At 38.5% G+C, this 21,235-nt stretch overlaps 1 protein-coding gene across 1 annotated transcript; it reads right to left on the bottom strand.

Moving 5' to 3' along the window:
- Window positions 1-691: 691 nt before the first annotated feature.
- On the bottom strand, window positions 692-20,806 carry TMEM207 (transmembrane protein 207). Its single transcript, XM_015064372.3, has 5 exons — window positions 20,568-20,806; window positions 18,638-18,675; window positions 12,375-12,419; window positions 11,423-11,565; window positions 692-2,119 (listed from the first exon to the last, which is right to left on the bottom strand). Exons 1-5 carry the CDS (start codon window positions 20,640-20,642, stop codon window positions 1,983-1,985), a joined length of 438 nt encoding a protein of 145 aa, XP_014919858.1. The 5' UTR covers window positions 20,643-20,806; the 3' UTR covers window positions 692-1,982.
- Window positions 20,807-21,235: the final 429 nt, after the last annotated feature.

The following is a 21,235-nucleotide window of genomic DNA, read 5'->3' as shown; positions in this document are numbered from 1 at the left end:
CTCTCTCTCCCTCTTCCCCCTCCCTGCTCTCTCTCTCTCTCTCTCTCTCTCAAAATAAATAAATAAAGTCAAGAAAAACCTTAAATTATGAAAAAAAAGTAGAATAATCAGTGTGGGTTTCATGAAAAGGTGACATTGGGACAAAGACTTAGAGGAAGTAAAAGGGTGAAATAATATCGATATCTGGGGGAAGAGTATTGCAGGCAAAAGAAACAGTGAGTACCAGAGTCCCTAACAGAAAGATGCAGGGAGGTTAACACCTGATAGGTCTGATAACAGTGTTCCTGCGGCAAATGAGGAAGGATATGACTCATAGGAAAGGAGACTGAACAGGGTATTGATCCTACAGGGCCATGGGTCAAGGACTTCGGCATTCTCTCTCAGTGAGGTGGAATGTCATTGGAGTTTAGTTAAGGGACATGATCCTCCTTACGTTTTGAAAAAATGACTCCAGCTACTGTGTTGGAAACAGAATACAGAAAGGCAGGCTAGAAGCAAAAGGACAAGTTGAGATGCTATTACAACCATCCAGGCAAGAACTGGTAGTGACTGGCTCACAGCAGAGATGCAGTAGAAACTGTATAGAGTGTAGGCTTATTTTGAAGTTAAAGCCAAGCCAGTCCATTTTCTTGTTTTGTTTGTTATTTTTTTAAATATTAATTTTTTATCAATTTATTTATTTATTTTGAGAGAGAGAGAGAGAGAAAGTGAGCATGAGTGCAATGGGGCAGAGAGAGGAGAGAGGATTCCAAGCAGGCTCTAACATGGGGCTCCAACTCATGAACCATGAGATCGTGACATAAGCCGAGGTCAAAAGTCGGACGCTTAAATGACTGAGCCACCCAGGTGCCCAAGAGCCAAGCCCTTTTCTGACAACACGGATATAGGAAATGACACAAAGGGAAGACTCAAAAATGACTCCAAGTTCTTTGGTCTGAGCAACTGGATATTTGCTGTTACCATCAATTGAGATGAAGGAGGTTTGGATAAACACATTTGGGAAAAGATCAGGAGATAAATTTGGTCAAGTTAAATTTAAGAGGTATATTAGATGAATAAGTGGAGATACAGGTTGTTTTGTTCGACAAATTTGTCAGCCAGTGACAGCCGGACATGTGCCACGGATTTCTTTTTCTACCCCCTTGCTGATGGCCACCGCAAAAATGCCAGTTGAAAATGTCCCATTGCTACTTCTGTACTCAGGGTTCTCAATGAGAACCTTGATATCTAAGCCAAAGGTTCTTATCATAGTTCCCCAAGAAATGCCAAGTCTTCAGACACCAGAGAAAGGCTGAGGGCTCCAGAGTCCATATCTACTCATGAGAGCTTTCTTTTTCTCCACACTGTGCTATTACATATGGTCCACAGCTTAGGTAGAGTTCTTCAGCTTCTATCTACACTTTCTCTCTCCTCAGGCTGAGACAGGCAACTGTTTGAACTGGGCTCTTAATCTTCCTCTTCATTCATCCTTCACCCTTCAATTCTGAGTGTCCCTTGTTCCCTAGTGTCACCTTTTACCTTAATTCAAATATTATCTTTCTGGTCTGGGTCTGGCACCATGCTCGGGTCATTGTGAAATTATGACAATTCTTATTAATTCCATACTAGGGGGGGAGGTCAGATTAAAAGAGAGATAATAAGGCCAGGAAAGCTGTGATGTGTACCTGGAGTGAAATCCCAAACTTAATGAAAACCCACTCCATGCATTAATCACTGTCTATTTGAGTACTGATGGAGAAACATTGACTTGATTGTGTAGCACAGAATATAACACAGCAATGATACACTAAGAGTCCACTAATTTACTACTGAAATATCTTCCTGACCCAAATTCTTTCCCCACATTCATTCTTCTGCCTATTTGTCCTTTTTCAGGCTATATTAATTGATTTCTGGGAATTCCCACTAAATAAAAGAATTGTTCCTAAGTTTGATTTTTAGAATTAAAAATATTTCTGATGTTTCCAGTTGATGATCCAGAGCTAAAATCGACTTGATTTCAGAGTTTCTTCATATGGAGGTGGGGGTCCTAATGTGCCAAAACATGGAGCAGCATACAGTTCAGGGTTTTGAGTTTGAAGGTGAATTCCAACAGTTGAATTCACAGCCACTTCTGTCCCTGGAAAGAGAAAAACAGGGACTGTAATCTTTCTAGTCAGCATAAAACAGAAGTACAGGAACTGCCTAATAAAATCTGGCATTTCTTGGATCACTAGAGCAACAGAAAATTATTTGTACCCTTGAGAAAAAATTTACAACTATCTTGCTCTCTACAGTGATAGGTTAGTAACTATAGCAAGAAAATTTGCTCTCGTGAACAGACTATATCATCACTGACTAACCCATCAAGAAGCATTTACATTTTAGCAGCTGAAAGTAGGAGGGATGCCCTTTTTGGTAGATTAGAAGATAAGATTCCTGTAAATACTAATGGTATTTTAGCTAATGTTTCCTTCATGGGAAATGCAAATTTCAATACAAATATTTAAATATAATGTCTGAACTTCATTATTTTAGATTTATGCTCTGCAAACTACAACTAACATAATTAAACATTTCTCTATAATAAATAGTAAAAATGTTAACTTGTGCAAAGTTTGCACTTAAAGTACACACACACACAATAAAGAAAATACATTACAAAAGTTTTGAAAAATGCTTCAAAATCAAAAATTTGACTTTATTATTATTTTTAAATTTTTTATGTTTATTTTAGAGAGGACAGAGCATGAGTGGGGGGAGGGGCAGAGAGGGAGAGGGAGGGAGACATGGAATCCAAAGCAGGCTCCAGGCTCTAGCTGTGGACACAGAGCCTGACAAGAGGCAGTGGGGGGAAGGGGGACTCAAATTCATGAATCCTGAAATCATGACCTAAGCAGAAGTTGGACGCTTAACTGACTGAGCCATCCAGGCGCCCCAAAATTTGAACTTTTAAATTATGCACACTAGACGCCATTAAATATCAAAAACAAGCATTTTCTTCCTCAAACTGATCACTTGGAGAGATGAACTTATTTCAGTACCTCTTTTGGAAATCTCCTATTAGTATTCCCTTGAAAGACTGTTACTATTTTTGAGTTACAACAGGAGCCAACAGTAATATTTCATAACGACATCTCTCCCTCTCCCTTTATATATATATATAAACCAGGGTTTATATATATATATATATATATATATATATATATATATACACACACATATATATATATATGATTCCTTCTTTTCAAAACAATAACAACTATAAATTTCAGTAACAGCTCTAAATTCACCATTAAAGAAAAAATAGGCCCTTGAAATAAATCTAGCTCTTTGACCATTTTTGTATATTGAATTTAATTGGAACACAGCCATGTCATTCATTTACATATTGTCCCTTTTTGCATTACAATGGCAGAGATGAGTAATACCCACAGAGACAACTGGCCTGCAAAACCAAATGTGTTTCCTATCTAGCCCTTAATAGAGAAAGTTGGCTGACCTCTTCTTGAAGGGTTAAAATGTGATACCACCAAGGAGATCCCAAAGAAAATGACACAATTATCAAAACAACTTAAGGAATAGTTACATGTTAAGCAATAGCTGTATCACTGGAATCCAAACGCAGGTTGCTCACAATCTTTACCTTGGAATGAATAATGTTTATTTGGAACCATGAATGTTCATATATTTGTATTTGTATTCACTGGCTGGGAGAGCAGAGTAGAATAATTCAAACATTAATATAATCTATGAGGGGTAGAGAATGTTGAATGGAAACCTGGTTCAGCACTTTCCTGGAGGAATTATTTATTTAATTGAATGATCTACTCCTAGGCTACAACATTTTTGTATGTCAGTTTTCTCCTATGCAATAAAAGGATAATGTCAGTATCTATGTCTGTAAAAGCAAGGCTAAATGAATTTAGAGTGCTTAAAACAAAACCCGATAGATAATAATTATCCATTAATAACTAATTATCATTAGTAGTAGTAGTAGATACATCAAGAACTCTACCATATGCCAGGAATATGCATGCATTTTCTTTTATTTACAATATTATGTTCTAATTTATCTTATTTTAATGGTTAAATATTTAATCATTATCGTTATCAACATTATAGCACAGAGATTATTAAACAGAATAATTTGTGGAGTTAGAGGCTTTTGCAGTTAGGAAACTTAGGATGATGTAAGCTAAGTCTGAGGCACTGGATAAAACAGTTAACATTGGCAAAGCGTATTTGCCCCAGCACCTCCCTGCATTGTGGGTACTGGTACTAAGCATTGTCCATTTCCTAGGTGAACTGCTCCTGGTATATCTAGTAGCAAGTCAATGGTCATTTAGCCATCATTCTGCCTGGAGTGGTTGATCAGATTAACTTGACAATTTTTAGCTCAAATTTATCTCTGCTGCTGCTATTATCAATATTGTGCTTCTGGCAGATGGATATTAACAATTACTCTCTGTGGTAGGTAAGTTTTATGTTATCGTCTTACTACAAATTTGGCCGTTGCTCTTAAGCCTGTTATGAAAACCACAGGGCATTGATTTGATAAACATAACTAAGTCCATGTGCTCAGAAAGCTTTTGTGAAATCAAACATATATCAGTTTTTAATTTTTTTCAAAGCAGGTTTACAGGCAATACCGGTACCCTCCACTTTCCAAATGTTCGCATTACCCCACTTCTGTTTTATGAAAGACGTCCATTAGTAACTGCTTTTGCTAACCGAAAGAAATTCAAAGAGGGTTTTTGTTTTTACAAAAAAGGGTGAAAAGAGAATGATGTTCAGTATTTGTTTCGCAGTGAGCCACTGTAGAGGCAGTGTGCACCTGAGCAGGAGAGTGGCCCCACGCAGCTCCTTCCCTGCAGCTACACTCCACCTCCCAACATCAAGCCACCATGGCTTTGAAATGTGTCTGTGAGCATCTCTCTGTGCTTTATCTTGACCTCCTTTGTGCATTCAGTAGCAAGGTGTGTTCTAAGGAATCAGAAAAGACAGGTTATTTTTGGGGTCTGGAAACACTCAAAAATTTTTCCATATAAATTAATGGTAATCGCTTCTTTAAGTCTTTTCGGCTTATGAAAGGCTTGCTTTCAGATAGCGGGGGATATCTGTATCGTATGAAGGGAGCGGTGAGCAGACATAATTTTTACGTTCTGAGAAATTAAGCTGGAAGAACTCAGTTAAAATGCCTGCAAATATCCTGTCATTTTCTATGGAACTTCTGGCGAAGGTATGAGTTTGTTGTTGAATTCTGTAAAACCAATCTACTCACTGCTGAGTTTTTATAGCCAGAGTTCAGATTTCCCACATCGTTAAGAGCAGTCCCATTGAATTGCCTTATTGAACCTGCCCCTTCCACTTCTTTCATCTCTTTTCATTTCTGTATCTCATTCCTTCCTCTTCTATCAGAGTGGTGGACAGTGCCTGAATTTCAGTCACTGTTCTACTATCGGCTAACTGTGTCACTTGATTTCTAAGTGCCTTGGTTCCCTCATCTTTAGAGTGTTCAGAATGATAGTGGACCCCTTGTAAGGTTGTAGAGAAGAATAAACGAGACTAGAGATGGTAGTACAGAGCATGGCACATGGTAAATGCTCAATAAATTGTGAGCTGTTACTATTATCATGCCCTGAAAAGAAAGCATGTGAATGAAATACTCCCTCTTTCCTCGCCTAAAACGAGTCACAGAATATTTACATGGAGAACATAAAGTATACAGAAATAACACTTCAGAAACCATCCTAGGGGCACCCTGATGGCTGTTAGTTATGTGTCCAGCTCCGACTCAGATCGTGGTGTTACGGTTCATGAGTTTGAGCCCCATATCTGTGCTGTTGGTGCAGAGCCTCCTTTAGATCCTCTGTCTCCCTCTCTCTCTGCCCTTCCCCTATTCTCTCCCTCTGTCTTTCAAAATAAATAAACATTAAGAAAAAAAAAAAAAAGAAACCATCTGAAGATAAGATAGGATCCGAGAGAATTGGGGGAGGAAAGGAGGGGCATGGAAGGGTAGGCTTCTTCTCTGTCCCTGTCCAGTTCTCTTTCCCCTCCCCAATTCAGAACCCTCCCATTTAATCATTGCTGAAAGTTTAGTACTTCTATTTACCCTGAAGTAAGAAAAGGGGAAGATTATCTCTGAAATTGCAGAAGAAATGGGGTCAGGAAGATTAGATCTGAAAGGCAGCATTATTCAGGAGATCAGCCCCCAAGAGGAGCTAAGCCAAGATGAGTGTCTTCAGGAAGGGTGTCAATGTGGGTGCTCACCTTGCTGGCTTCTCAGGAATAGCATGGGATCTGTTTTCTGCCCTGTTAGAGCTAATAGGACCCAGCTCTGAATCACATAGGATGGAAAAGCAGTCAATATAGATTTTATAGTAATTTATTACTTTAGTTAAATAATGGCAAGGATCTCTCTGCTATGCTGTCAATAATGGTGGGATTCTCTCCTCTATATTCTCAAATTTTCTTTTCTAATGAACACTAGATTTCTTTTTCTCCCTCAAGCCCTTAGTCCTTCTCTCACCTACCAGACCCCAAATGTTTTTCTTTTCATTATCCTTAAATGTCTTGCTTTCTCATAAATAAGAGTTTCATTCAGCTTCAAAACCTTATTTTCAGTGAAAATTTACTTTCATTATTTTCAGTAAATTAACAGAAAAATTTCTGTTTATAAACAAATTTAAAACTTCTTTGCCATTTTTTAAATACAGATTTAATAAGCAAAACCATTAAACTGACAAACTCAAAACTTTTTCTTAAGTCACTTGTATTTCCTCTCTGTTCAGCCTGTCTCACAGTCCTTGATCTTGGGGTACAGATGGTTATGGAGAATTTTAATGATTTTCTTTTCCCACTTTACTAAAAATTTGCATACATTCCTTTAAAAAATCACTTTCTGTTGCCCAATGTGGGTTCTCTCAACTTATACATTTGAAGGAGGGAAGACCTGCAAATCTCTTGTTTTCTGTGGACTTTGCAGATAAGAAGGATCTTAAAAGCATCATTAAAATAGGTAAGGCAAGGTAAGGCCATAAGACAACATTGAAACAAGAAATCATGTCTGCCCCTAACACAGGTGCTGAGTTAATTCTAGAACTGCTAGGGTCCGATGACTGAAAGAAGGGGTGAGAGGTCTCAGAGACCACTTTATGGACAACCCCATTCAGGAAGGCATAGGACGTTGAACAGGTCCTTCCCAGGGAATAGCACGGATGCTAAGGGAAAACGAAGGATCCAGGAGATGAGTCAGGGGTAGCAGGGGAGGGTGATAATGGGAAGACAGACTATCTAGGAGACCCCTGGGGCTGAGTCCAGGAAAAGGAGGCGGGACTGACACAAGAGAACAAAACAAAACAAACAAACAAAAAACAAGCATGACTTTAGGGCTTGTATGAAATAAATAGGTATTAATTTCAGTACTCAAAATATCTCCAGCTTCAAACTGTAGATTCCTTCTCCTTTTGCTCTTATCTTTCCCCTTTCCCTTCACCCTCCTGACTTTCTTTTGGTCCCCCTCTTTCTTTCTTTCCCTAGCAGTACCACCCTTCCTCCTTACCCTCCAAGGGGGTAGCAGAGAGATTTTTTTCTCCCTTTATGGTGCGCAAATAATTTCATTGTGATATGTTATGGACATGGAAACATAACATGTTTACACACTGTTTATGAGGATCCCAGGCCACACATTTGCCTTTCTCTCTTGGATATTTCTAATTGAGATAATTGACAACTTGGTGGGGTGCCTGGGTGGCTCAGTGGATTAAGTGTCCGACTTCAGCTCAGGTCATGATCTCGTGGTTTGTGGGTTTGAGCCCTGCATCAGGCTCTGTGCTGATAGCTCAGAGCCTGGAGCCTGCTTCGGATTCTGTGTCTTCTTCTCTCTCTCTGCCCCTCCCCTGTGCTATTTCTCTCTCTCTCTCTCTCTCTCTCTCTCTCTCTCTCTCTCTCTCATAAATAAATAAACATTAAAAAAAAGGTCATTGACAACTTGAGCCATAATAATATTGCCTGGAATTGCTAGTGAGAGAAATCTCCCATTGTACACATTTTAACAGCACTCAATTTCAGTCTACTCTACCTTTCCATATTCTGTCAAAATTCTCTTCTTGGCTCTTCAGTTGAGGGCAGCTTCTATGGGACCCTGAGAGTCAAATCTTGGATCCACAGATCAGAAGAGCAGAGCTGTTTCAACTAATATATTCAACAAATAGTGGCAATAGAATGAGATAATTTTTGAAGAAATAAAATAAAGATCTAGGAAGAAACCCAAGTTTAATAGAGCAAATCCAGTTCTCTCCATTAAAATGTTTTAAATGACCCATTTCCAACATTTTGTATTCAGGAGGGAATTTGCTATCTTCCCCTTTGTGCTCAGAGGATGGCAGGGAGTCCAGAAATCTTATTTCATATTCTCGCGTCACCATTATCTTTCAACTGGGTTCTCATTTTCCTCTGTCCTCTGACCTGAGACTGTGAGGAAAACACAGGTGAAGCCCCATACCCAGCCGTGTGGGTGTGTGAATCTGGCAGTGACTGGATCACCTTGAAGCTGTGAGCACATACTCTATGGGGTACTGTGGAGATTTGGGTCCTGACCTCCCCTGTAGCCGTAAAAAGATCCTGTAGTGGTTCCGCATTTCTCTTTTGGAGGAAACCTCTTTTTCCAGAAACAGTAGATCGAAAGAATCGTTTGTCAGGGGAAATGAAAGTGTAATGGGGATGCAGTGGGGAAATGAAATCCAGTCTGGGTCTGGGTCTGGGTTTCAGAATGCCTTAAAAAATTGACTCTCTGGGATGTGTAATACACAAATTGCTAGTCAGAAAGATATCACTAAAGATCACAGAGAATACCACTTCAAAAATTATTCTGTTGCAATTTTTTTTCAGAGAGAGAGAGAGAGAGAGAGAGAGAGAAAAAGTGAAAGAGAGCACAAGGGGCGATGTGGCAGAGGGAGAGAGAACCCCATGCAGGTCAGGGGTCATGACCTGAGCTGAAATCAAAAATCAGATGCTTAACCAACTGAGCCACTCAAGTGCCCCTGTTCTTTTTTTTTTTTTTTTTTTTTAGAGAGGAAACACAGGAATGCAAGGAAGCACAACTCTGGGAGCCACATTCACATCCAAGACTGTGTGAATAGCTGTTCACTGTCTGTACAGCTACTCTGAGCATCCCTGAGATAGGATAGATGGGTGGGAGGTGGGATAACCTAACACCCAACTAGGCAAGGGGAAAATAAATAAATAAATAGAAATGGGAAACTGAGCCTCTGGTCCTAAGATGGAAAGTGACAAAAATGAGTTTTGTAATAACTTCAGCTGAGGGAGAGTTTATGTGTTTCTTGAGCAAAGTAAGATTCAGTGAGCTACCAGTGGGATTAAGGAGGACCCAAGAGAATGAGAAAGGGGATGTAGATTCTGGGGAGTAATCCCTACCGTTGAGGAATCACCCAGTGGAAATGTCTGGAGGTTTGAGATACCAGGCTGTACTTAGCACAAGGGATGAGGTGACTAAGCCATGAGTGTCCTGCCCAGATTTCTGCTGGCTCCCTACCCTCAATTATGGACAACTTGAAGTCTATTAGTTGACTTGCAGCAAAGGCCTATGTGGTATATTTATCCAGCACAGTGAGAAAAGTATATAACATCCTTTGGGAGAAATAATAGCCACTTTTCCAGGTTGGTTTTTAGCAGTTAGAAATAACATCCAAGAAGCCCCAATCTTGTGCCTAGCACTTGGTAGATGTGAAATAAACTGTGACTGTATTTTTTTAAAGAACCATTTCTTCCCAAGTATATTCTTTTCCTGTCCTTAATGACTTCAGGGTCATATAGCAATACAGAGAATGTGATTCTAATGCCCTGCATTTGGTATGATTATATTCAGATTATTGTAGTAATCGATCATGCTTGACACCTTCTCTCCCAGTCATACCTGTCTGTTGAGGCAAGTTCAGGCAAATTCAAAAGCATATGTGTAAACCACCACACAGGAAATAGAAAACATCAGATAAATGGGGATGTAACTGTGGCAAATAAACTGCATTAAAAATGATAACAGTATAACTGGGTAGCTTACTTATTAAGAGGAGACATTTTTAAAGATTCAAGACAGTCTAGAAAAGAGTCTTCTTCTGAGTAAGTAAAGGCTAAGAAGACCAGAGAAGATTCTCCTCTTTAGAAACTCAAGTCAGGTTGGAAGAATCATAATTGCATTTATTTGTTAAATATCTCAAATCAAATAAAGAAAAATAGACCAATGTGGCCATGTTGACCACTTTGACTAATAAAATTTATTAGAATGTCAGTGACCCGATTTCCTCCTATGCTTAATAGAATGTGTTCAATTTTAAGAGAAAGATTATTTTTTCATTGGAGACTTTAATTATCCTTCCCCAAGTAACCATTTCTCAAATTGACATGTGTTTCTTCCATTAAATATAACTTTTTAAAAAGTCAATAATAAATATAATCCCTAAATCTTAGAGTACCAAGTTTTGATATTAAAACATTTAAGCTAATTTTTTACCCCACTTTTTATTTAGCTGTTAGTTTTCTCAGGGCATGCCCTGCTCCATCTATTAAAAATCTTATGCTGGTCCAAGTTCCTGGAGGGTGGCTGTTAATCTCCACCACACCCTCCCAAGGCAACTATGGATGGTGTACAAAATAGCATCTTAAAGGGAAAGTTTCACAACAGACGGTCTGGTGGAGAACAATGCTTAACACAAATAAATAAACTATGATCTGTGACCTCCCAGATCAATTAAGTGATAGTTCTATTACTTACAGCTAAGGCTGCAGCTACAAATAACTCTGAAAACTTGGATCCATTCCTTACTCTTATGTAAACTAGAAAATAGCAGAAAGGGCATAGTTTTGGGGGTGGGGGTTGGAAGCAGGCAGGATCAGGGTGCTACTTGTGTGTCTGGAGAGAAAGGACATGGATATTGACATCCGCCTGCCCGATTCCAAGTATTTCAGGCTGTCCATTGGTAGCAGACAATCTGGAAAGTGTGGTTCAATGTCATTGCAGATAAGTGAGGCATAGAGAACTTAGTAAATGAGACTATGAACACAAGGCAGGCTAGACTTATATCAAAGGCTCAGAGAGACTATTCTGTACCTTAAACCCTACCACTCACTTGGAGAGACAAGTCCTGTGTCTCTCTTCGCTTTTGTGTATTGACTGAGAAAATGTTTAGGTCTATCCTTGTACTAAACTACGAGTCATTTCCCTAAGTCACATTTGGGGGGGGGGGATCCTCCTTTCTTCTGAAGTTATCTCATGTAGACTTTCTCCTCACTGAATTCCTTTGAGTCTCTAATAAACTATGTTTTGTTCTCAGTTCACCAATCTGCTTTCCAGAGGTTAGTTTTTCAATTCACTACAAACCATTAGATTTCTAACAGGAAGTCTAGAAGTGTGCAGACAGCTCACCATAAACGGGGTCCAAGTCTCCAACAGCAAAAACAGCCATAGTGCGTCTTGGGGAATCAATTCGAGGTCTCCGCAGCCAGCAATGGAGGCAGGAGAACACTACTCCACAGAGAAGAGCCACCAGGAAAATCAGCAACAAGAACCTGATGCCAGAAGAAGCAGCAGAGGAGTAAGTAAGACTGCTGCTACTTCCTGGAGAAGGGGCAAGAGCTTCAGGAGCTAGGATGCAAGGTTCTGTGAGGCCGGATTCCTTGAGCAATCCCCTGCCATACCTCATCCATCCTCACTGAACCAGCAATATTCCCTGCTGCAGAGTGGTGGATCTTGCCAGGGGGTAATGATCATTTCCTCTGGAAATTGGAGGGGTGTTCTAAGGAACGGGGTCTTTGTTCCTTCCTTCATTCATTCATTATTCCTTTCTTTCAGCCAGCCAGCCATACATTCAACTAGTATTTAAGCAACTGAACAGGTTCTAAATGTTGGGGTTGGGGATTTAAAGGTGGACAAGACAGGAGCTAACCTTCTAATTGAGAGAACTGATAAACTTGCTTAGAAAATATGGAAGTCATGTATGAGGAGATTGATAACAACTGTCTTATAATTTCTGAAGGACTAGCTTATAAAAGGCAGCGGTTTTATTTTGAGGGTTTTCAAGACTTTTGGAATCAGTAGAGGAGTCATGTGGTGGAGATTTCAAGAGAAAGAACAATTATTTTACTGTTACATGTCTCTAATTTGGGAACAAGATATTATTCCTAAAAATAGTTATGTTCCCTGTCACAGGAAGTACATTAGTAAACAGGGGACAATAAACTGAAAATGATGTTTCCACATGTATTACATGACCCCTAACATTTCCTTAACTGTATGATTTCATGTGCCATCTCAATTATTTAGGACACAGAGTGTATACATAACACCAAAAATTTATCACAAATTGGGATGTCCTTACCAGATATACCAGCCATTTGTGTATTGATCTTTATAGTTTATGCACCTGGTGGTAGAAGGACAATAGTTAGTGCTGGACCTCTAGCTGGTCAAAGCCTATTCTTTCAGACCATGTTATCCGTTCTGACCCTACCAGTTTCCCTGGAACAATACTCACTGCACATCACACCCCGCCCCAGCACAATTAAGCAAATGTATACAGTGTGCCCGCTTCATTCAGGACACTAAGAATACAGGTAAATGTGAAACTATCCGAAACATACATAGATAATTGCACTTTAATAGGTTTGATTATCGAGTTACATATATGGTTGCGTATTGAGAAAGTAGTGACTAACTTCCCAGGGCTAATATGTCATAGGTATTAGGTATTAGGCAGATAATCTTCCCACCATTCTGTTTATCCAGAGACCTAGACTTTTTTAAAATGCAGTCACCTGGAAGGTTTAAAATCTGTTAACCTTTAATATTTTGGTAAAAAGAAGCAGGCTGGAAACCAGCTTGGAGGAAGAAATTGGGAAAAAGGGAAAATGAATGAATGTGGGTACATGTGCCGTTTATCAAGGAATGAGAAGCTGATTTCTTCAGTCAGGATGGACAAATCATTTGCGTGTCTAGGCACGATTAAATCATTCTGGGACAAGTTTATTTACTTATTTTTAGTTTTCAAAGAGAGAGAGAGTGCAAGAGGGGAAGAGGGGGAGAGAGAGAGATTGAGAGAGAGAGAGAGAGAGAGAGAGAGAATCTTAAGTAAGCTCTACTCTCAGCATAAAACCTGACGTGGGGTTCATCACAGGGCTTGGTCCCACGACCTTGGGATCATGACCTGAGCTGAAATCAAGAGTCAGAAGCTCAACCCATTGAGCCACCCAGGTGCCCTTCTTGGATAAGTTTTAAAAGATCACACGAAAACAAAATTCAAAAAACAAAAACAAAAACAAAAAAACAAAAGAAAACAAAAACAAATGAACATACACATTTAAAAAAAAGGAAAAAAAACAACAAAAAATAAAACAAAATCTGCAGTGTGATTTTCAGGGGGTTTCACTCCCCAGGTGTAGATACCTCTGTGATATTCCACTATGCCAGGCATGCTACGCTGAATGTAGGTTTGCTGACAGCATTTTCTCATACTTCAGTACATGGACCATTATCAAAGTATTCTGGGATTAAACAGTGGAAACCTGTTCATCACAGCTCTATAAGCTTGTGAGTTGGAGCTGTACTTAATCATGGCTACTTCAGTCTTTGTTAAAATAACACCCAGTACTTTTCAGCTTGAAAGCACTCATAACTGTCAGCTAATTTATTGCTCCCAACATCTCCAAGGAGGCAGTGTGTCATGTTTATCATCACACTAGTCAGAAGTGACTTTTTAACAGTTGTGAAGTGTCAACATAAAAATTTTACCCCAAATATTTAATAGGAAACTTAATCACCCAGAGAACAGGTTTTTTTTTTTTTTCCTTTCATTTTTTGTGTTTTAGATTGTGTGCGTGTGTGTGTGTGTGTGTGTGTGTGTGTGTGTGTGTGTTCACCTAAAGTCACAGGTTCAAAAGGCTGGGAAAAAATGGCAGCTGAAGTATAACTTTAATAAAGCATCCTAAGACAAGCAATCATCAACAAAGCATTTAAAAATATTAATGCCACATCCTTATAAAAGAATGTTATCCAGTCATCAAAAAGAATGTAGATTCATATTTATAATTAAAAGCTTTGTGAAGTAAAATGATATAGAGGGCTCAATTCTACTTTGTATATTTTCTTTCATACAATTACAATGATTTCACAAAGTAGTTATTATATAGTAGTACACTCATATACACCAAATTATTAACAATGCTTCCTTCTCTGGCAGATGGTATCATGAGGCTCTTTATCTTTTCCATATTTCCATACTGTTTGAAAATACGATGTATTATATTTATAGCCATACAATTTTAATTATTATCTTAAAAATATATAAATCTTAAATATGTAGTACCTTGCCTTAGATGGATGTGGGGGAATTCTCTTGTGTCCTAGCCCAATAAAAGAGAAGAAGGTTCCTGTCTGGAATCTTAAAATCTGAAGGCATGATCAGAAGTGTGGATTTCTTTATCTTCCTCCATTATAAATCTGTGCTTACCCTCCGTACATGTAAAAATAGACCATATCCTTATCAGAATGTCAATTCTAAAGATTAACTACCTCAATTTGTTTCTCAGATCTAATTTTTGAGCCACTCAATATTTGTTTCCAGTGATAGCAATTATCCAAATTGACTTATTTCACTTTCTCTTTCTGATCCTGTGCACCCACAGGTGCAGTTTCTGATATGCCCTAAATACAATGGCCAAGAAGCAATTAGCTGGACAAATGCTAAATGATTAAATAATTTCAGAATTGCAGGCACCTTTGGGATCATTTCTTTCACTCTCAGAATTTTACATACTTTACAACGAAAACCCAGAGTAGGAAAGTCAGTGGGGAAGTCACTAGCTGGCCAAAGAATGGATTTATTTATTTAGTTATTTATTTATTTATTTATTTATTTATTTTTAATTTTTAAAAAAATGTTTATTTATTTTTGACAGAGAGACATAGAGCACGAACACGGTAAGAGCAAAGAGAGAGGGAGACACAGAATCTGAAGCAGGCTCCAGGCTCTGAGCTGTCAGCACAGAGCCTAACATGGGGCTCAAACCCATGAACTGTGAGATCATGACCTGAAGGGAAGTCAGACCCTTAACCAACTGAGCCACCCAGGTGCCCCAAGGCTGAAGAATTCAAACCAGATTACAGGTCTTCTGACTCTGTGTGCTTCCCTCCTATTCCCCCCCCCCCATTATTTCCATGTTTTTCTCAAGGTCAATTTTTAAAGATTTTTCTTTTTTTTTCTTTTTTTTTTCATTTTAAGTAGGTTCCAAGCCCAACGTGGGGCTTAAACTCATGACCCTGGGATCAAGGGTCTTCTACTCTATTGACTGAGCCAGCCAGGTGCCCCTTAAACAGATTTTTCTTAATTCTTAAAAAAAAACAGTATCTAAACTGTAATAATGTTCTAATTGCTCGAATTTTAGATGCAAGATAGTCAGTGTAGGAAAAGTTGCAATTTTAAAAAATGAAGTTACTATTTGGAGATTTATATATGATTGGTCAAATTGGGAAGGTGCCAAAAATGAAAAAACGATCAGGAGAAATGAGAACCAACTCTGATGCTTAAGAAAGATGTTCCCAATAATCAGAGTTCTCTGGAAGTGGTTGCTGATGCACATCATTTCTGACCCTACTGGAAGGCTATTGTCCTTCTCTGCTTGGGTGTTGTGGAGATGATTCTTCCTCTACAGAGATGATTAGACTTATTGATCTTTATTATTCTTCTCAGTGCTGAGATTCTGTGGACCTAAGATTAACTACCATTTCATTAATTTGATAAATTCAGGAAGAAAACTGCAGAGTCACTCTGTTGGCTCCTTTGCTAGAATCGCCCAGAACTTCCTGTGCCAGGCATTCTTCTAAACCAGTTATATAACTTCAGGGGAATTAACTCGCTTTCCAATTTACAACGTTATTAGGTAAGGTCACAATATTATAATCCTCATTTTACAATTCAGAAAATTCAGTCGGGGAGACATTAACTGGCTTGCCCAAGATAACCGAGCTACAAGTGGGAGAGTCAGGCTTCACATCCAGACCGTCTGGCAGTGGAGTCGGTGTCTCCTACCACCATGCAGCAACCCCCCCCAACTGCCCCGGGAACAGTAAAAGCCGGCTCTGGCCTCACATTACTATGTGGAGTCCTGCCTGAATGCATTCAGTATCCTGTGCTCCGAAATGTTTCAAAAATATTAAAAATTCCCCCCCCCAAAAAAAAGAAAAAAATAGAAATGAGAGTGTGGAGGGTCTCACACAGAGAGACTAAGCCAAGAGTGAGATCATTTTTTAAACTGAATGTAGTATGTAAAATTAGAACCCAACTCGAGATCTGGCTTAACCTTTCTAGCAGTGAAGAGGATGAGAGGGAGAACTGGCTATATGGTATCCTCTAAAATTAACAAAATCATGCAGCATTACTCACCAGATGCACAACTATTCCTGGAGTAGACACCAGGGGAGAATTCAAACTATGGGGCTTTATGAAGAGGGTACTGTGGGCAATAGGAGCAGTGTTTTTCATATGCCCTTAGAGTAAATGCAGTAACAAATTTCATGGGTCCTTTCTTTTTTAAACCATTCCTTAACATAGGCAAAAGTGAGATTTAGCTACAATAGTCTGGGAGAGAGATAGGTGCCATATCATATCACCCAGAGACGGGTGACTTGACTTAATTAATCGAGGGGAGGTTGTGTAGTATCTAGAAGAATAGGTGAATCATATATCCCTCAGGTATTTCTGCCAGTGTATCATTTCATTTAATATTAGACATACAATATAGTTTTGTAGTGCAAAATTATAGCACGTATACAGTAGTATAATAGTACATACAGTATACGTATGTGTATGATACATGTGTATAGTTGTAATATAAAATTCTGGACTCAGGAGTGAGTCCTGGGTCCAAATCCAAGCTCTGCATTTTACTTGCTTACTCTTGAGAAAAACACTTCACTTCCTCAAACCAGGTTAGATGGCGACATATTAATCAATTAATGCAATCTGTTAATGCAATTCATTTACAGAATCCTATATATGTATGATCATACATAGTATTTAAATTTTATACAAAGACAGCCTAGCAATGCGTTGTTCATACTAAAGAAATGTTGTTATAAAAATAAATTGAGGAGGTTAGATCAGAGAAAATACGTTTGAAAACAGATTTAAATAGAACTAATCATCTCTCAAACACCTTCCTGTGGTGACAAAAGATTTGGGAAAGCATCTTCAATGTATACAGTCACTTAATCCCACCTGCGATACCAGGTACTTTCTTGCCTTCTCTTTTTATCTTCTGCTAACTTGCATTTTATTTGAAGTAGTTTCTTATTTCCATTCAAAAGAAATGGTATTAAATAGTGACAAATACAACAGACATTTACATGCAAAGTGAGGTAGCCAAAAAATTGTACTTAAGTACTAATTGAAACCCTGCGTTAATTCGCTGCTGTCTCCCTTTGAGTCTCCATTTCTTTATGTGAAAAGGAGACCAGTGGCCTCAGTGACTCTAAAGGCAGCTTATCAAGTTCCTCAACAGTATAGTTTCCTATCATGTTGGAGAATTACGTTCAACATTTATGAGCCTTTCCAATTATGAATTTCTTTTTCTCTTATTCTGGGTCAAAGGCAGAAGAGATTGGGCAAGATGAGGCAGCCAGGAGGTCCAGAGTTAAGTAAATACATCAGTCATCAAGACCTCCATTATGCCACAAACACCAGAAGACAGAAAAAAACAAGTCTAAGATCAGTGCAAAGAAAGAACAAAGGAGAGCAATGGAAAAGCTGGAAGAACAGCACAGACTTAACATGCAGCTTATCAATAATGAGATGAACCACCAAAACCAAGTGAATGGTTCCAGGGCCGAGGAAGGCATTCACATAACATGGCCTCTTAATTTGGAGGCAATGCCCAGGCCTTGAGACTGTGGCCTTGAGGGTAACTGGCAACGATAATTGAAAACAGTTAGTTGGCAGTGAGGGCTACACCCAGGAGAAGACAGTGCTTGGCAGACATGCTTTTCTGACACTTGCACGAAGTCACAGTGCATTACAGTTGTCATTAATCAGCAGCAGTGTTATTAATGGCACCTTCTCCTCATTTCCCGAATAGAATTCTGGGAACCATTAAGTCTATAGCACAAAGAGTGAGAAAATTGAGGCAATTATTCACGTAGTATACATCAAAAGCACTTTGAAATATACATATAATACAGGTTAGAATTTTTGTGAGTTTGCTTCTATCTGAAAATGAATATGCAGAAAACTGCAGCTCACTATCACTGTGACTTAGGAGTGTGGATGCAACCATAGATGACTTTGTGATTCTTTCATGAACCTAAAGAACCCTCAATACCTCAGTGGTGGAGAATGGAGTAAGCAAAAATACCTAGAAATCAATGAGGCCCCATATATTTAACAAAGCCAATCATAATGAAAGTGCATCTTTTTTCTGCGTTTAGAAAAATTGAGCCATTTGCATTTAAAAACAATTTACTCTTACTTTGCTTGCATGATTATAATCATGTGAAACTCATTTGGGGCTTCTCAAATGACTTGAGCCTTATTTATTCTTTGAATTTTGAAAATGCTAAATAAAAACATGGAGCCTCTTGCTATTTACTTACATTTCCTTTTCTTCACATGGTGGGTCCGAGAGCACCAACTGAAACACATGTTTAGAACAATGAAACCCGAACTTCTCATTAGTCTAATCCTTTAATACAAACGGCGCTTAGAGACAATGTGGGTTTATATCATTTCGTTTGTTTTTTTAATTAAAAGCTCTGTTGCAGAGTCTATTATTGGTGCACAGAATTTTAATTGAAAAATAAAAATCTCTGGATAGATCCTCTAGCTCAGCAGTGACAGGGGATATACATTGTGAGCCAGATTCCTATCCTACACACCCTTACAGATGGATGTGAAAATGCCTTTTGTTCGTTCTGCAGGCAGATTTGGCTTGCTCTAAAGACCTTTTTTGCACCTTGCATTTTTTCTTTGTTTTCACATTTTAGCCAGAGGAAGGAAGTTCATTATTTGCGAGTAGTATTTTCACACAAAGAAATCAAGTTCCCTACCTGAAAACAGAAGTCCATTCCATTAGCATTAATGGGTGTTAAATATATGCATGAAGAAGTGACTTTAACTAGCTCTAAGGGGAAGGTCGATTTAAAATTACATGACATTCCAGTTGAGATTTACTTTTTCTCTCTTTATCAAAGAAGAGAGAAAAAGTAATAACCTTGATTGCTTTGTTTTAAACAACCCAAACCATAGGAATTTCAATATAATTATCTTAGTTCTCTATGTTGAGCCTTGCAGGTTACAATAACACATCACAGAGGAAAGAAAGTACTCCTTCCTAGAGGTTTTGTTTGTAGGTTTGTTTTTCCCTTGAACTGAGACTCTTTCAAGAAAATCTTTACAAGTCATTTATATGTAGTCCTAAAACTTGGGTTAAGGAGATCAGTGTAGTATTTATTTTTCTGGACTATACCACACAAATAACAGAACAGATACGAGGTTGCAAAATTTAAAATGATAGGCTTGGGAATTTTTGTGAGACACGTCTTTTTTCCCTTTAATCCCGAATGCATCCTCTTCAGCACCTTATATTTACACCACCACGTTTATCTGGGCAAAGAGATTTGTGGAGTCGCAGATGGAGCCATGAATTGGCCATCAGAGAGCATGGTAATGAACAATTTATAAGCACAGAAAATGAGTTGCACTCTCTTTTGCTAGAAATGCTGCAAATAGATTTGCATACTAACTGAGAGGAAAATGAACATTCAAATTTTGTTCATAAGGAAAGTTTATTTATGAGTAGATGAAATCATTTGGGATCCAGCTTAACAGATAAACAAATAAAGCCCGCATTTCAATTTCAAGTCACTTCCTAGACTTCTTGGGTGCTGCACCCTACCTAGCAAGGGGTCCACAGTCTTATATTATTACCACCTCGCTGCCAATGCATTAGCTGTCAGGCTTCAGGCTTATCGTGAAATGGTGAGCAAAGTCTTAATGTATTTCAGACCTAAATCTTTCAGATACATTGCGTTCAAGTAACACAGATACAGAGATGCGGGTATTAGTCTGAATGAGATGCTAGAGCAGAGGAGTCAAAATAAACTCTAAGATGGTTCTGTCTACATTACTCAGCACTGAAAAAATGGTCAAGACTTAAGTACAGTTGCAGGCAACAGTAAACATGTCTTAAAATGAATCCTGCCGCAGCAGTTTGATATATCGATAACATTTTTTATTTAAAACAATTCACAGCCTAGTAAAGTTAAGCAAAGACTAAATTGCATCATATTACTTCAACAGCAACAGAACTGATACAGATACAGAAGAAAGAAAACTACTGTCATGGACCATTTTGTTTTCTGTATCTCTGACCAGTAAATATAATAAGTCATAAGATGCTGGCAACACTTTCTTAAATGGAATCTTCTAAATGTAAGAGTAGTTAAGGTACCCAAAGAACAAACTATCACAATCAGATTCTTAGAGTACCTCCAAAAATCTTTTCCCGAAAAGAGAGATGGTTACCTGGAATAGTGGCAAACACGAGGTTCCCATTTTTGAGATGACTGATGTAAAACGAAAAGGTCTGGATCTCACCATACTTGAAGAACAAGCTGCTCGAAACTGGTGTCTGGCCGTCTGTGTTGATCTCCCTCTTTTCCTAGAACTTGTTAGCCTCTAAGTTATGCTTCCTACCAAAGCACTCATTAATGGTGCTCCTTGTGACTGGTAACATGCACGCTGGGGCAGGCATGTTGGGTGTGTGCGCACAGGTACACAGAGTTCAAGGAATTTCAATGTAAGGTCAGAACCCTGGTAGTTTGTCAAGTCCTTAGAAGCCAGGGTTTTACATGCTGACCTGCAAAACCAGCTGGCTGCTTAAATTACTCAGGTCATTCAAGAGCATGTTTTATTCCAGGGCATTTCTGGGTTTTATACAGAATCTGGTACCTGGAATGTTTATTTAGTTTTCTTCCCTTTGTTGATCCTTTTTGCTCCTCTTTTTCTACATATCATTTCCAGTCCCAGGTCTAACCCAATCTTGGGCATAAAGCCTTCCTTTTCTCATCGTGACCACACCCTACTTTTAAACAGTGTATATTTCAAAGTTTATTTTAATGAAATGACACAATCACAAAAAAATAAAATAAAACTTTGCAAAAATATCTAAGGAAGTACTGAAAAAGAATAAA

The sequence above is a fragment of the Acinonyx jubatus genome, chromosome C2, assembly GCF_027475565.1.
Source record: "Acinonyx jubatus isolate Ajub_Pintada_27869175 chromosome C2, VMU_Ajub_asm_v1.0, whole genome shotgun sequence".
NCBI classification, from domain to species: domain Eukaryota; kingdom Metazoa; phylum Chordata; class Mammalia; order Carnivora; family Felidae; genus Acinonyx; species Acinonyx jubatus.
This window is presented reverse-complemented; position numbering and strand designations above follow the sequence as displayed.

Excerpts from the sequence above, each read along its gene's own strand:
- TMEM207 (XM_015064372.3), bottom strand. The coding sequence starts at position 20,642 with ATGGTGAGATCCAGACCTTTTCGTTTTACATCAGTCATCTCAAAAATG. Across the intron at positions 18,676-20,567 it reads CGTGTTTGCCACTATTCCAG|TTGGTGCTCTCGGACCCACC; the intron begins GTAACCATCTCT and ends CATGTGTTTCAG. Across the intron at positions 11,566-12,374 it reads ACAAATGGCTGGTATATCTG|GTTCTTGTTGCTGATTTTCC; the intron begins GTAAGGACATCC and ends TTCTGGCATCAG.